Raw genomic sequence first — 17,451 nt, forward strand, 5'->3', positions numbered from 1 at the left:
ATTGCTTACAAGGTCATAGCTAACCGTCTGAAGCTAGTTTTGCCTAAAATCATCTCGGAGGAGCAATCGACCTTTGTTGCGGGCAGATTAATGACAGATAATATAATCGCTGCATATGAGTGTCTCTATTTTATGAAGCGAAACAAGACGAAGAAAAATCAACATTGTGCATTAAATTTAGACATGATGAAGGTTTACCATAGGTTGAATGGGATTACCTTCAAGCCATCATGTTAAAACTCGGTTTCACTGAAAAGTGGGTTGGTATTGTCATGGGCCCGGTAAACTCAATCAAATTCATGATTCCTTTAAGTGGGAAGAAGCTCTAGGAATTCAAACCATCACAAAGAATCCGGCAAGGGGACTCTATTTCCCCATACCTTTTCTATTTCCCCATACCTTTTCTTGCTAGCAACGGAGGGCATTTTGTGCCTTTTAATCAAACAATTCATCTAATATGTATGATTTACAAGTGGCTACTTTAGTGCCACCAGTAAATCATCTATTATTTGTAGACGACAGCCAAATGTTTTTCAAGGAAAATGGTGTGGGCGCTAGCGAGGTGAACCATGCTTTGAGAATTTATTGCAGAGCTTCAGGTCAACGGAAATACCCAGATTAGACTAAAAGTAGAAGTAAAACAAGTGCTCTTTTTAGATGTTCCCATCAAGACTCAAGGTCCAGACAGATTTCCAGCTCATATTTTCAACGACACTGGGAGGCTTGCATTGCGGTGGTAACAAGAGTGGTTATGCGCATAGTGGAAGGGACAGAATCAGTTGAATGTATTAATGAGACTATTTTGGTTCTGGTCGTTGAGGTAAAGAAAATCCGACGTTTCTCAATCAGTTTTGCCTATTAGTTCGTATGATCCGCTTCTATAAGATTGCTTCCAAGATCATAGCTAACCGTTTGAAGCTACTTTTGCCTAATATCATCTCGGAAGAGCAATCAACCTTTTATATCAGGCAGATTAATGGTAGATAATGTAATAGTTGCATATGAGTGTCTCCATTTTATGAAGCAAAACGAGGCGGAGAAAAACCAGCATTGTGCATCAAAATTAGACATGATGAAGCTTTTTGATAGGTCGAATGGATTACCTTCAAGCCATCATGTTAAAACTTGGTTTCACTAAGAAGTGGGTTGGTATTCTCATGGGCCTGGTAAATTCAATCAAATCCCCAGTCCTGTTTAGTGGGAAGCTCTAGGAATTCAAAACATCACGAAGAATTCGACGGGGGGCTCTATTTCCTCATAACTTTTCTTGCTAGCAGCGGAGGGTATTTTGTGCCTTTTAAAATCAAACAATTTATCTAATATGTGTGGTCTACAAATGGTTGCTTTAGTGCCACGAGTAAATCATTCATTATTTGCAGACGACAGCCTGATCTTCAAGGCAAACAGTGTGGGTGCTAACAAGGTGAACCATGCTTTAGGAATTTATTGTAGAGCTTCAGGTCAGCGGAAATACCCAGATTAAACTAAAAGTAGCAGTAATATTTCTTCACCAGAATTTTACTGTTGACACGTCAAAAAGGCACAGGAAACACCACTGCCACGCCCAAACTCGCCATAGAAGACCCTTGAGGAGGCCGATGGCGCGAGCATTGACGAACTCGGTGGCTGAAGCCCCGAGCATACAGGACATGTGCCATGAGGTTGCTTCCAATGTATTGGTGCTTACATGAGGTGCTAAGCATATTAAATACTTTAGCAACTAAAGACCCCAATGCATAGGTGCTTAACTTGTTGGTGCTAAGTATCCTTTATTTAATGATTTTACAACTAAAGTTCTTCATGCATTGGTGGGATTCTTCCATTTAAGTGTTTTGCCTAGGTTCTCGCGCTTGGCATTGTTTCTTCCCGGGGTCACCACACTCATCTCTCTTCTCTTAATTACCTTGCCACATCAGATTTTTTGCCTACATGACAGGCTTAGCACCTGTACAAGGTGGAGCATTGGGAGAGGCCTGAGGGCAGGCTGCCCTTGCGGCACACTCCACCGATCGAACATTTAATGCCCAAGCAGGCTACGAGGCGTAGCCCAGCTCAAGCCTACGAAGGAGGCCATCATCACCACGACCAGCGGGGACGAGCGACGTGACCAAACTCCAGCGCGACCCAAGACCAACGATGGATAGTGTGGCGTGTCACATAAAGCATGAGTACTTGAGCACCTGACATCTCGCATCCGCCATGTCTTCCTGTGTTCTTTTCCATGGCATTGTCGCCATTGATTCCGTAGGAAGCGAGTGGGGATGTGAAACACCGGCGAGGGGCGAGCGTCGGCGGTGACTGTTGACGATGAGGGTGGCGGACGCGCGCCGCGCGATGCGGAGGAGGAGGCAGCCGCCATGTATCCATAATGTTTTTTCTTCTCAAATTTTTACGGGTGGGACGAGAAGGAGGATGAGGAGGGAGCTCGTCCGACGGCTATGCGGGGACTAATCAAACTGCTAGCGTGCGACTAGCCAAAATTTGGGCCGGCCGGCCCGCGTCACTCTTAGTTCTTTTTTTAGCACTTCTTTGTCGTTTTAACAAAATCTTGCAGCAACACGTGGGCCATCGTTAGTTGTGGCAAAGGGTTTGCCAATTCTTCATGCTTAGCCCACGATCGGATTCGGCGAGGCTATCACGGGCGACGTCTAAATTCTGTAGATCATCCTAGTGTACACTTGTTCTCCATCAATTTTTTTTTTGAAGTTCTACATCATTTCTGATCATAACCGATGCCAGCTCCGGCTCCCGATGCTGGCGTGACCGAGACGACTGCTGCTGGACAGACTCGGCCCGTTTCCAGGGCGACGCATCATATCATATCACAGGCCGCGATTTGCCTCCACGTGGGTGGAGCCCGCCACAGCCCGCTTCGTAGTCGCTGTGTTTTTTATAGTAAAAAAAAACATGGTTCGCTGTTGCTCCAGCGGAACGCGATCGGCCGCTGGATTCCGGCGGTGATACGCCGGCGGCCTGGAAATCAGGCGCCTGATTTGATTTCAATTATGCTTTCCGCATCATCTCACGCTGGCGGAGCGGAGCGGGAGGTTCATGCCAACTCCACCACGCGAACCTAAATGGACGTCCGGTTTGGCCGATTTTTATCTCTTTAGGTGCTGATGGATTCATCCGTGTCCGTGTTTCTTTGATGGGTCGTGGGTGCGTTCAACGCGCGGCTGCACCTCAAAACCTGTTCAGAGTGGACGTGAAAAAAAAATTAAAAACTTAAATGAAATGACTAAAAAAATAAATAAACGCAGTTAAAAAAACATAAAACATATATAGGGGTCACGGTCACAAAACGGCCCAGTTTTTCAGTCCACTTAAACGGCCCAGTTTCATAATTAACATAAAACCAAAATAAAAAAAACGCCCCCCGCGCGCTCCTGCCACGCCCATCGATGCCGTGGCCATCGCCGTCGCCGTCTTCACTGGCCGCCGGTGTCATCGTCGTCGCTAAAAAGGTCGACGTAGTCCAGCGGCGTCCACAGGTGGGTCGGCGGTCCGTGGTGCACGGGTGCGGCGGGCTGGAAGATGGCCAGTGCTTACACCACCTCCTCCCGAGGCGAGGCCTCCCGCTCCGGCGATCGCGGCGGCGTGGGGCACCAGTTCACGGCCCCCAGGGCGGCCGCCATCTGCTTAGCGAAGCACCACCGGCGGCTGCTCCACCACCTCCTCCTCCGGCGCCATCTCCAGCTTAGGGATGGCGACGTCGCCGGCCGCGGAGAGGGCCATCGTCTCCTCGAGGTCCGCCCATTGGCGCTCGTCGTGCGTGTGCTTGGAGTCCTCCAGCACACGCGCCATGAGCCGGGCCTCCTCCTCCGCTGTCATGCGAGGAGGCGGGGATGGCGATGAAGATGGCGACGGCGATGGCGTGGGCGTCAGGCCGCGCACCCGCATACGCCCGCGTGCCTGGGGAGCTGCTCGGGGCTCACGTGGCCGCCGCGGTCCCATCGACGAGCCGGCGAAGAACGACGCCCGCCGCACGTCGTGTTCATCGCGGAGCCAAGTGTCCCACAATGGCGAGTCGGGGGCGTACCTCTCATAGTAGTAGAGGTCGTCCGGGAGGAGGCGGCGGCGACGCTGGATCTCCTGGCGGCGCGCATGGCCGCTCGGCGGGACGGGCGAGATCGGCACGCGGTCGGCCGATAGGTGCCAGTTATTGGGGAGGTGGACGTCGCTCCAGGGCATCAACGTCCTCATCTCCCAATACAGGCGGCAGACGGCCGCCTTGCTGTAGTACCGGTCGCGCTCGCCGGCGGCCGTGGGCGCGATGGAGAATGCGGGCGACGCGGGGGGAGGGGCGACGTGGTGGCGATGGCGTCGCGGGCTCCTCCTTCTTCACCGAGTCGCGGCAGCGTCCCGACGAGGAACCAGCCTCGCGGTCGTGCTTGCCTTTGCGGCCGTAGTTCCAGAGGCCCATGGCTACGGGCGGCCGGCCGACGAGTTCTTGGGTAGGGTTTGGGTTTGGCACTGTCGGGTTTCAAGGAGGCCGCGGGGTGGCGTGGGGCAGTGTGGACGACGACCGTCCACGCTTTCCACTTAAAGAAGGACGACGACCTTTCGATGTGCGGATGACAGGTGGGGCCGCCCGCTCGTGCGTATTGATGTGGGCGGGTGGGAGGTAGGTGGCCGCCTGCCACGCGGCCCCGACACGGACGAGGCGCGCGTTCGTTTGGTGTCCGTCGCGGCCTAAACTTGGCGCAAGTTTGCATTCGAAATGGGTCGACCTGGACATAAAACGGACGAAATAGATTCGAATCGTCGCGCGTTGGACCGTTACGTTTGTTCGTTTTATCTCAAATAAATAAGGCCGGACAAAATAGGGTCAGCGCGCGGTGAAGTTGGCCTCACATCCACACGACACGGGACGGACGGGCCGACGGGCGGGCCACACCGCCAGGCGAAAGGCATCGTGCGCGTCTCGAGCGATCCAGTCTGCAGGCCGCGCTGCCGGGGCCGCCTTCCCCTCCCTCCCTGTTTCCTTCTCAGAGTATGCGGATGCGGATGCGACGCCCCAAACACCGAACAGCGGTTTCGCTCCACCAGTGCCTTCGCAGCGGTGCGCCGGCTGGCGGATTCGAATTTTGGAGATTTGTACTCCACTCCTTCGGCACCTGTCTATCTGTTTTCGAATTTTGAGCCTACTTACGAAAAGATTTAGAAACCCTGATTCTTTGATGTAAATTGTCTGATCCGTGGGGTGAAAAATAATACGGGTAGTCGAAAATTTAACACCGGCGTAATTTCATCGGGAATTACGTTGCACGCGGCTCTAAAGTTTTTAATCAAGTCGTCTGTGGTCATTTCGTCAATGTCAAGATATTATTGTGTCGGCTCAGTATCTCGAAGGTGCTCGTATGGGTACGGTGTGCGTGCATGTTTTCTTTATCTGCAATAACTATTTCATGTGTATATACTGCTCCCTCCGATCAATTTTTATAACACGTTTACGCAATTCAGACAACACCCAAAATAGTTGAATGTCAACTGTCTAAAATGTCTTATAGAAAAGAACAAACCGAGTACCATAACCTCTTATTATACTAGCGCAGATCTATACAACTTATATTATGTATTTTTTTAATTAAATTTTGGTAAGAATTAGTATGTCATTATATCTTTCACTGTATTCCTATAGATAGTGCCAATCAAATTGGTCCAAGACTTTTGTACATTTATTAATAAGATATGTTGTAAACTCTCGGTTTCTAATTCTTTTGTTAATCACGTTGCCTACGTAATTTTATTGTGTATATTTGTGTAAGCCACGCTCTTATCTCCTCACCAAAATCTAGAGAAGAGATTATTTTATGTGCATCATGTCATCGCCCCTAGCCCACCTCATCTTCCACTGGCCTCATTGGTGTGAGCAGTGGCGGAGCTTCTCAGGGGCCAACCTGGGCCGTTGCCCCCCCAGCCCATGAATTTTTTCTGAAATACCCCTTAGTATTTGGCCCATATCTCAAGCAAAATCAGCCCAAAATACATATTGTTTGCCCCCCAGCCCATTGCCCCCCCTAGATTTCAGCCCAAGCTCCGCCACTGGGTGTGAGAGTGCGGAGAGTTCTCGATCTATCGTATGGAGCAGTCATTTTCCCTCTTTGGTACGTTTACTAACATGGTGACACTTCTTTGGTGGCAACACTAGCGCCAATCTAATGAATAAAGTTCCATTTTTTTTGCGGGGAATGAATAAAGTTCCATATGGTTGGTGTTTGTTGCAATGGTGTAAATGGCTCGTAGATTCTTAGGCGCTTCTCAATGCTTCACCTTGTACAAGTGCTACGTTTGCCATGTGGTGAAAAAGATGACGTGGCAATGTAATTAAGAGAAGAGAGATGACTTTGATGCCCCAGAAAGAAACAATGCCAAGCAGGTGGCCTAGGTAAAACACTTAAATGAAAGAGATCCATCAATGCATGGAGAAGTTTAGCCGCTAAATCATTAAATGAATAGAACTTAGCTACAACAAGTTTAAGCACATATGGGGATTTTTGTTGCTAAATTCTTTAATATGCTTAGCACCTCATCTAAGCACCGAGCAATGCTACATCTAAATAAGGTTCTTACGTGAATTAACGTAAGAGTTGGGATGACAATTTCAGTTTGGAGGAAATTAGGAAGGGGGCCCACCCAATTGAGGATGGGGGGCCTCTGCGTACATGTAGCATTTTTCTAAGCACATGTGCGTTGAAAGAGGCCTTCCTGTCTTCTCTAGCTGGTGAGGTTCGGGTATCGAGCTGGCTTCCCTTTATAGTTTGGTCCTTTGACCTCCTCTCGTGACGTTGGTGTGGCCTCCAATGTCAACGTGAGGTCCGTAAGCTTTGTTCAAGGTTGTGATCTTCATATATGTGTATCTTCTCATGGCAACGGTTTTGATGGTTTCTTTTAAATATGTTGGTTTGGTTTTTTTTTTGAAAATAGGGTTTAAAACCCACGGTCTCTACATCAATTGATGTATACATCAATTTTTATTAATTATTCAACAAAGATCTGATAAAAATATACATCAAGCCACCCGAAGTTACCACTCACACTTATAAACTACATAATATGGAATGCTCTCACTTTTCATATCTCAAACCGATGTCGTCAACTTCCAGACTGTAACCATTGTTGACGTTAGCCAGGGATGGAGATGCAGCAACGGCAACTCAAATTCGGATGAAGATGATTACTAGCAATAATGCAATAAATGTTGATTCAGGGTACTCCCTCCGTCACAGTTTAGAAGGCATATTTAAATTTGCGTGTGTTTCGACAATAGACAAGGTTTAGGGCGCATTGAATTTATTTCTAATAGCTAATCAGTATTCCGATATACTATTTTTATATGCATGAGTAGTGTGAATGCTATTTTTTAGCTCATCTCACAACCAGTAGATAACCACCTAGGTCCGAGAGAATTTCCAAGCGCGCCTTCTAAACCGTGACGGAGGGAGTAATTGCAATTAATTTAATTAATGATGGCTGCAAGATTAACTGTAAATAATGCAATTGATATTGTTTCCAGATAATTTGCATTACATTTATTCCAAATTAACGGTCATGTGTTTGATAATAGCATTACCTCTCTCTCAGTTTACAGGGCGTGCGCGTGCCCCTAGATCGTTAATTTGACCAACTTAATACAAGTCATATATTACAAAAAATATACCAATATAAACTTTAGATGCTCTATTTTCAAACCGTATAATTTTTGTGTTATATAGTTTATATTAAGATAATAAAATTGGCAACCTAGGTATATGCGTAGGACTTATAAAATGAAACGGAGGTAGTACAGTACTAAAGCAACATGATGCGTTGGATATAGGTGGTCGAATAACTGAGATCATTAGTATTCTATCCGTCCCAAATTACACGTCGCAGAAATGGATATATCTAGAATTAAAATACGTTTAGATATATTTATATCTGCAACAAGTAATTCAGAACGGAGGGAGTAGAATATATCATATCATCCCGGGCCGCTTGGTCTGTTTATTTTGTTTGGTTTGTGTTGTGTGTTTGCTGTTGCGTGCACCGCACCGAACCACCGCCAGCCCACCTCCACCCTCGCAACGGTCTGGTCGCCGGAGTGCTGTCGGAGAAGCAATAAGTAGCCAGCCAGCCAGCACATGGTCCCGTCCTCCCAAACGGCTACTTTCTCGCCCCTTCCGCCGCCTTCCGGAACCTTGCTCCGGCTCCGGCACCTGACCAACCAACCTCACCATGCCGCGCCGGCGCCTGTGCCGCGCGGTCCTCGCCGTCGCCGGAGCGGCCTACCTCGCCTTCCTCCTCCTCTTCGAGCTCCCGTTCTCGTCCCCGTCCTCGTCGTCTTCAGCCTCAGGAGCGCTGACCACCCACCGCTCCCGCCGCCGCGAGCTCGAGGCCTCGGCCTTGGCCTTCCCCTCCTCGCGCTTCTCCCCCTCCCGACCCGCGTTCCCCGCGGCCGTGTCCCCCTCTCCGTCCTCCCCGCCGCCGCTCCCCATCTTCTCGTCCCTCCTCCTCCTCCCCCGGTCCAACGCCATGGCGACCCCCTTCGACGGCGCCGCGGCCGACGCCTTCTCCGCCGCAAAGCCCCATCTTGCGCACCTCCAGACCGCCGCATCCGCGTCCGCATCCACCACCTCCCCGCCCCCGTCCTCCCCGATCTGCCCGGCCTCCATCTCGCTGCACGCGGACAAGCTCCCCGCCGACGGGGTCCGGACGGTGGAGCTGCCGTGCGGGCTGGCGGTGGGGTCGCACGTGACGGTGGTGGCGCGCCCCAGGCCCGCGCGGCCCGAGTACGACCCCAAGATCGCCCAGCGCAAGGACGGCGGGAAGACGCCCCTCATGGTGTCGCAGTTCATGGTGGAGCTGGTGGGCACCAAGGTGGTGGACGGCGAGGCGCCGCCCAGGATCCTCCACTTCAACCCCAGGATCCGCGGGGACTACAGCGGCAAGCCGGTGATTGAGATGAACAGCTGCTACAGGATGCAGTGGGCGCAGTCGCACCGCTGCGAGGGCTTCGCATCCCGCCCCGCCGAGGAAACTGGTGAGCTTCAGATTTGCCTGCTTAATTCGTTTAGCTAGGTTGAATCCATGTTGATTTAATTTGACTTCATCTTGCCATCTCGTGTTCTTCCCTTGTCTAAGGGGATTGGATTGAAGTTGGTAACTAGGAAGGGATTCCATCAATTTCAGTGATCTAATTGTGTGTGTACTAACAGCGTAGAAAAAAGTGCAAGCTTTGGAAAGAAATTTCCAGAGAGGGTTCGATTTCTTTTGCTTTATGGAGAATGTTTCTGATAGTGATTGTGCTTGATTTGTCTAATTGGTGGAATATTATTATAAGAATTAGAGAAGGATGGACCTGCAACCGTGTTTTGAGGATTACAGCAATGATGTGAGTTTGACTTCAACCTGGCAGTGGGTACTTGAACTCCCTGTTCCCATTTCTTCTTAGCCAATCACTGACGGAAGATCACAATAATTGAGTGCTTAATTAGTTATGCATATCTAGTCTGATTGTTCCATTAGTTGGTTGCGACCAAATTAGTTCAGCAATTATTCTCATTGTTTGGAGAAGCTGCAAGTGAAGCTTCTCTAATTTGGGTTAATATTCTGAGGAAGTAGGCATTTTCGTCGTTCAGCAACATATCCATTCCCTTTTTCCCAAATCATTCTAAAATGAGTTGAATCGCACTTTTTTTACTTCACTCTAAAAATGGCATGTTGACCTGGTTTGATCTTTCAGTTGATGCTCAACTCAAGTGTGAGAAATGGATTCGGGATGATGACAACAAGTCGGAGGAGTCAAAGATGAAGTGGTGGGTGAAACGTTTAATTGGTAGGTCAAAGGATGTGCACATCAGTTGGCCATACCCATTCGGAGAAGGCAAGTTGTTTGTTTTGACTCTCACAGCTGGTTTGGAAGGTTACCATGTCAATGTTGATGGGAGGCATGTCACTTCATTTCCTTACCGCACTGTAAGTTCGTCGGTTGAAAATCCTCAATCACAAATCTGGTTCAATTACATGAGTAGCCTCCTGAGATCTGCATATCTGATTTTGGTGGTCTTTACAGGGTTATACTCTTGAGGATGCAACTGGGTTGTCTATCAATGGAGACATTGATATTGAGTCAATTTTTGCTAGTTCTCTACCCAGTTCACATCCTAGTTTCTCCCCAGAGAGATACCTTGAAATGTCGGAGCAATGGAGGGCCCCGCCGCTACCAACTGAACCCGTCGAGCTTTTTATTGGCATTCTGTCAGCAGCGAGCCATTTTGCCGAACGTATGGCTGTGCGCAAGTCATGGATGATGTATACAAGAAAATCATCTAATGTTGTAGCTCGGTTCTTTGTGGCTCTGGTAATTACTTGCTTTCCCCGTGTTTTTGCTTGTTGTTTACATATACCAAACTCTGACCAAATTAAGCAATTTCACAGAACGGTAAAATGGAGGTCAATGCAGAGTTGAAAAGGGAGGCAGAGTTCTTCCAAGACATCGTCATAGTGCCTTTCATGGATAGTTATGATCTTGTAGTTTTGAAGACCATTGCCATTGCGGAGTATGGGGTAAGTAAACTGAAATATGTTAGATAGCTGCTTATGTTCTGCCATTTTGTCTCACGCCGTCAGTTTTATTGACGTTTCTACACTGATTAATGGTCATGTGTATCCAGGTTCGAGTCATCCCGGCAAAATATGTGATGAAATGTGATGATGATACATTTGTTAGAATTGATTCCGTACTGGACCAAGTAAAGAAAGTTAAAAGCGATAAGAGTGTGTATGTGGGAAGCATCAACTACTACCATAGACCACTGAGATCTGGCAAGTGGGCTGTGACTTATGAGGTAAATTGCTGTCCTGTACTACAGAACCACCATTCATCATCTATATTGCTTAAGAAATGTGAAATGAAAAATACTAGCAACTAGCACACTCGTGTTTCCGCTTACTGCCAAATGACAAGCAACCAATCACCAACCAGCACCCGGTATGCTATCTGTGAAAACCATTATGTGTGTTTGCTGTGCAAATTAGCAGGCACATCAAAAGCGCAAATCTTGTAGTGATTTATGAGGATAGTTGCTGGAATGATTAAATAAATATTGACAGTCGACAAATTGTTTTACGTGGAAAAACTCTTTGTGCAAGAGGAGTAAAAACTATGGGATCAACAAAGTTCAGTTTTAAGTTCTTGTACTAATGTACATATACTTGAATATGTGCATTATAGAAATAACTTGGCATCAAAAGTGGATTTTACATTTCTCTGGTGAGTCAAAGGTCTTGCGTTCATATTTTATACTTGGAACATGGATATATAATCTTGTGACAACAAAATCCGGTGGTTTGTACTTTGTGCTGTCCTTGTTGGCCTTCCATCTTCCTGTTTTTGGTATATCGAAAGTATAGTTTTCTTGTTTCTTTCCAGGAATGGCCAGAGGAGGCTTACCCAAGTTATGCCAATGGGCCTGGCTATGTGATCTCATCGGATATTGCACGCTACATCGTATCTGAATTTGACAATCAGACGCTTCGAGTAAACATATCTATCTCTTGGAAGCTATCCAATTCCACTGACTTTTACTTGCATCGTGCAGAAGTGGTGATGGCTAAATTGTTAATTCTTTATTGTGCAGCTATTTAAGATGGAAGATGTCAACATGGGGATGTGGGTGGAGAAATTCAACATCACTCGTCGGCCGGTAGAGTATCGGCATGACGTCAGGTTCTACCAGGCCGGTTGCTTCGATGGTTACATCACCGCACACTATCAGTCCCCCCAGCACATGATCTGCCTGTGGAGAAAGTTGCAGTCCGGTAGCACCCATTGCTGCAACGTGCGATGACGATGGCGAAAATGTGTTGCACCGTCGGTCCGAGAGGAAGAGATGATCGGCTCGCATGCACATGCATATCAAATGTGGAAATCATCAGCTGCGCCGATGGGCCGTCCGTTTGACAAAGTGCTCTCTGCTGGATTTATCATATCATTCTTTCATTCTTTTGGTCGGTGGCCTGTTTCGAGCCGCTGCTGATTCTGACACATGAAGGATGGGCTTGGGATCCTTTTGACGCCTGTTGATGTTTAGTCCCGTCAAATTTTCTTGACATAGGAGCTTTTAGGTGCTTGGGGGTATATTGCCCTTTGTATAGAAAACTAGTTTAGGATTCCATTTATGATATGTGGCATTTTATTTATTTATCCAGAAATGAAACTTATGGTAAGAACCGAACTGAATAGTCAGCTCACTAGTCATCAACAGTCTCTGTTGATTGGGGGCGTGGTGGCTGTGTGCATCGATGCGATGCAGAGGCCGGGCATTTGCTTAGTGTGGTTGTATTACCTCGACATATCGATTGAATGAAAATGTCCTTCGGCAAAAATAAAAAGGGTAACCCGAACATACAGGTTTCGAAATGACGAGAGGCTGCCGTTGCACGTTTATGGAAGGACCAAATGCTTTGTTGCGCTGAACCATACATACCAAGCAACAATAGTGTCAGGGAAATGGCCAAGCAACAATGGTGTCAGGGAAATGGGTATAACTTCACAAAATGAAAATCGCTGTGTTAGCGAGTAATCTCTATCAAGTAATGTCAACATAACAAAAGCAAAGGACCGCACAGGGGCGAAGGGAATTGGAGTAGACATGCTGCATCCTCTTTCTTTTTTTTGCTAGATAGATTCAACACCAGATGTTTAACTTGTTGTAACTCACAGATCCTTCTAATCATCAATATTTTCTTCTCAACTCAAAATTTAGAATGCTTAGATTGTCAAGAAGATTCTCTAGATTGTAATATGTGCTGCGAGAGTTTGAGAATAAAATATCATGAACAACATAGCCAAGACTTAAGATTCAGGAACCACAGTACTGAATGGCGAACCTCTCTGCAATTACCAGAGTCTAGTCTAGTATATCATTCGAACACTTATGTTGTTCTACACCCCTTTAAGAAAGAGAAGGGAGTTATCTTCCCCTAAAAGAAGAACGAAAGAACATAAAAGAAGAGAAAGAAATAAAAAGAAAAATATAAGTATATATTGTAAACTGAACCATTTCCTTCATCGGTGACATATGAGTTGTTAGATCATCTCCAGCCGTTGCGCCCCCAAGACGCGCCAAAAACCGCCGCTTGGGGGCGAGCCGGCGCTATTTTAGGCTTGGGTGTCAGTGCGTTCCCAGCCGCCGCCCCCCCCCCCCAGGTCGTCCCCAGGCGCGCGCTTTCAGCCCATTTTCGGCGCTGGATTGGCCCAATTTCCGGCACGTTGATGTTATTGTGAGTTCCTGGCATACCAAAGAAAGTGTGCCAAATCCAGAGGTCCTGTGTGGCCACTACCTCAAGTATCACACTGCAAGCTCCTTTGACACCTTTGTACATCCCCTGCCAAGCAAACAGGCAGTTCTTCCATGCCCAATGCATGCAGTGGATGCTTCCAAGCATACCAGGAAATCCTCTTGCTTCATTCTGTGCCAGGATCCGAGCAGTGTCTTCAGCATTGGGTGATCGCAAGTACCTCGGTCCAAACACTGCCACCACAGCCCTGCAGAACTTGTAGGTGCACTCAATGATCGTGGACTCGGCCATGCGCCCATAGTCGTCGAGTGAATCACCTGGAGCCCCGTATGCAAGCATTCTCTGGATTGAGGTGAATCCAAGTGTGCCGGTGCAATCCTTCTTGCACCTGAATTAGTTGTCGTACTCCCCGAGTTCATTGACTATCCCGAGGAAAAGATTTCGGCCCATCCGATAACGGCGCCGGAAAACTTTGTCGCCGTGCAATGGAGCATCGGTGAAGTAGTCAGAGTAGAACATGCAATAGCCTTCGAGCCGATGACGGTTCTTTGCTTTCCGTCGCCCCGGCGCTGAGCCGCCTCGCCTCGGCTTTGCATCGCCGGCAAGCAAGCCGGTCAGGGTGGCGAGGACCATGAGGTGTTCTTCGTCCTGGGCGGCGGCGTCGGCTTCCTCCTCGAGCAACGCCGCTAGCACCTCCTCGTCGTCGGAGTCCATCGCAGCCGGGGTAGGCACACGTAGCGGGCGTCGTGCGCAGACTCGTCGCCGGGCGCCGGAGCGGCGAGGGAAACTCGGGGAAAGTGGGGGGAGAAGGCGTCGGGGGGATCTTTCTTTGTTTCACGGCGAGGAATGGCGAGATAGCGGCGACGGCGGCGGCGGAGAGGTGGCTGGCGACGCCGGGATCGGCAAGATGTCGGGGAAGGAGAGGGGAAAACAGGGCGAATCAGTGTGACTTTTCGCCTGACAGTGGGGACCCGGGCGATTTTCCCTTCCGCCGGCGCCCCCAAGCGTCCCCAGTGCGCCGGGTTCGGTCTGAGCGTGCCGGGTCAGAAAAAGGGCCGATCCGGCGGCGCTACTGGGCCTTTTTTCAGTGCCGGCGCTAAAAAAAGCGGCCTGGGGGGGCATCTTGGGGGCGTGGCTGGAGATGCTCTTACATATAACATATCCATGTCCAAGCTATATATAGTGCCACAACAAGAAGATTAGGTCAACATCCAACAAACGATTTTTATGAGGGCCCTATGTTACTGATGGCCATTTTGCAAAACAAGGAATATAAGGTGCACAACACCTGAGCTCTTGGGAAGCGCTGATAACTTGCAATTTCTGATTATCCATATTGCATAAGACTGTCATCTTCCCATCAGTAAGGAAAAATGAATCACAATCTGGGTGAATTGCCAACATCTTGTAGGACTCGTCATCTTTGCGAGAATGCCTTTCGAACAGTACCAAAACATTAGCAGTGTGCTTTAGTGTCCATTTTCCGCTAGCATAATCCTCAAGAACCCAAACGAAGAGTTGACAACAATCATCTACACTCCAAGTATGCAAGCACCCCTGAGAGAGTCCAATGGCTGCTTCCGCCAAGCATGGCGCTTTAATTTCTCTCCAAATCTTTCCCTCTCTGTCTACTGTTACTATTGAAGAATTAAAGGTAGTCAAATGGATAATTCCATTCAGGAAGATGGTAGGTTTGGCCGTATGCATCGTTCTGATGCAGAGGACGGGGAGTCCCCCAGATTGATCACGACGCACCACAGCGTCGCGACTCCACTCATTCAGCGCGAAAGTCCACCGTCCAGTTTCCGATGGGTAGATCGCCACTTCTTCGATGACATCAAAATAATCTGCCAGGGGCACGACCACCACAAAACTGGAGGGGTTGGCTGTATCAAAACCCAAAAAACGTTCGGCTTGGTCTATATCACAAAGGTGACCTCCAACCAGACAGAGAATCTCTGGTCGGCCCGGGACCTCTATAGGAGGCAATACAGTACACTTCTCAGTCACCGGATTTCACACGACATATTCAACATCCTCTTGCACTGAGGGCGGTTTCCAGCACATGCAAAGTAGAAGTCCGCCGCAGCATTTTTCGACACTGCATTTTTTATATTAATAACTGGTCAAGAAAGAAAGACCGGCATTGAACAAAGGGGGGCCACCCCCTGCCAGATCATGGAAATAGAGGCCCTCATCACAGTCCTCTCCGAAGAAGTAGAGGCTGGACAGCAGGGTCAGCGGCGACCTCTTGCGGATGTCGAGACCGGAGCAGAGGGCGAGCCACGGCTTGGAGACGCACTTGAAGCAGCAGAGCGACTTGTAGCGCACCCGTGAGAGGATCTCAATTATGACGTCGTCGGGGAGGTCCGCCGTGGGCTGCTACTCGTGCTCGTGCATCAGCTTCTTCTTCTTCTTCTTCTTCTTCTTCTTTTTCTACAAAGGGAAGAGACGATTCGTTCAGGTTTCCAATTCTTTTTCTTGGATGGAAGATTGGAAGATTTAGAAGAAGAGGCGGAAGAACAAACCTCTGGAGCAACGATGTGGAGCGGCGGCGAACGGGACGGAGCGTCCTCGCCGCGGCCACGGGGGCTGGTCGCCGGTGGGGGATCCTGCTCCATGGCACCATATCCTCCTCGTCCTCCTCCACCTGGCGACATCGTCTCCTCGGTATACCGGGACTATGACACGAACTTGATCCTCGCCTGATCGGCTTATTAGTTATTACTAGTTGAATGCTCGTGCGTTGCGATGGGTCTTAAAAATGTATACACTGGTCATTGTTATAATTTAGAAGTGTATGTCAAACATGATTGATATTCATCCATATAACGGCAACTTCCAATTCTTTCTCCCACTTCTTTCTCTATCATGTCTCTTTTTTTAACGTGAAATAGTAGGGGAGACCCCTAATGTATATTTTACAAAATTAGAAGTGTGTCCTTAACTCCCTATGTCATCGTCTCTTTCAGTACCTCCCCTTCATCGAGAAAAAGCGGTTTTCTCCCCGTCGTTCCTCCTTCCACATCCATGGAATCCATCCATCTTTGCTCTATCATTGTCGTCAATTCAAATGTTGGTCATTTTATCCTAACTATCACTTGGCCACTTCTTCAAAACATTAGAAGATCTATGAAATAGTGCATATGTATCGACAGAAATAATGAGTAGGGACGACGACTTGTACCCTAGTATATCTCGTATGGGGAAGTCAATATGAAAATACCATGTCTAGTGTTGTACATTTACACGGAAATTTTTGTAGGGATATCCATTCTAATAAAATTTGACTTAGAGCACTGACTACCAGTTACATGAAAGACGATGCATGCCCTTTTAAATTACTCACCGCCAACTCCTAAGCAGCAATGGAGTTTCTTCCTTCCAACCAAAGACGTGATTTATGATCTGAAAAATAGAACCGGAAAACAGTTAGTAAAGATTAACCTAATTTGGAAGAATATAGATTTTTGTCCTTTTTAGTGAAGTATGATTACTAAATTGTAGCTCATGGCAAGAGCATATAGGTCCAGGTCTCTCCTTTTCCCTTCAATTTATCTTACCTCTTTTGATCTTCATTCAACATCTGAGATCTATTGGAACAAAATACATTACTGGATTGTGTTTGTCTCTAATATAGTTACAGTGAAACAATTGGAAGCACTCATCTGATGGGAAATAAGCTAAGCTTGCAAGGCATGAGATGTATTTATAATGAATATAAATAAAATAATAATGAAGTAGCACTAAGACCTTTGTAGTATTTTACATCTTGGGAAAAGCTTACACAAGGCACATCTGGTACTTGCAAGTGGCACTACCTCATTGTAAAATGCAACAATTAGGCATAAACCAATCGGCATGGACAAAAATCTAAAGATACTTAGTGTTATTAGATTCAACACATATACTTTTTAGAACCCTTAAAATACTCTGTAGGAAATTTTATGATCAACGACATTTATGAAGATCATTCTGAAATACACTTGCAATTTTCTAGAACTAACTTCTAATATAAATTTGAGATTAACATCTTTCAGATGGAATTAACAAGAAGGCACGTACTACATCCAGCATCATCTTAAGTAGTAACACACAGATATTTAGCTAGACTTAACTGTTAGGTAGGTGTGTATAGAAAGCTCTCGACTGCAGCATTTTAGTACA

At 47.5% G+C, this 17,451-nt stretch overlaps 1 protein-coding gene across 1 annotated transcript; it reads left to right on the top strand.

Annotated features, from left to right (window-relative positions):
* The first annotated feature begins 8,071 nt into the window (after positions 1 to 8,071).
* LOC123187259 (hydroxyproline O-galactosyltransferase GALT6) lies at positions 8,072 to 12,247 on the top strand. The gene is made up of 7 exons (XM_044599075.1): positions 8,072 to 9,022; positions 9,725 to 9,957; positions 10,055 to 10,342; positions 10,420 to 10,548; positions 10,656 to 10,829; positions 11,414 to 11,521; positions 11,622 to 12,247. The coding sequence occupies exons 1-7, from the start codon at positions 8,218 to 8,220 to the stop codon at positions 11,829 to 11,831; spliced, it is 1,947 nt and encodes a 648-aa protein (XP_044455010.1). The 5' UTR covers positions 8,072 to 8,217; the 3' UTR covers positions 11,832 to 12,247.
* Positions 12,248 to 17,451: the final 5,204 nt, after the last annotated feature.

Source organism: Triticum aestivum, chromosome 1A (assembly GCF_018294505.1).
Source record: "Triticum aestivum cultivar Chinese Spring chromosome 1A, IWGSC CS RefSeq v2.1, whole genome shotgun sequence".
Classification (NCBI taxonomy): Eukaryota; Viridiplantae; Streptophyta; class Magnoliopsida; order Poales; family Poaceae; genus Triticum; species Triticum aestivum.

Coding starts and splice junctions, on each gene's coding strand:
- LOC123187259 (XM_044599075.1), top strand. CDS start 8,218: ATGCCGCGCCGGCGCCTGTGCCGCGCGGTCCTCGCCGTCGCCGGAGCG. Junction 9,958..10,054: donor CTTCATTTCCTTACCGCACT/GTAAGTTCGTCG, acceptor TGGTCTTTACAG/GGTTATACTCTTGAGGATGC. Junction 10,549..10,655: donor TTGCCATTGCGGAGTATGGG/GTAAGTAAACTG, acceptor ATGTGTATCCAG/GTTCGAGTCATCCCGGCAAA.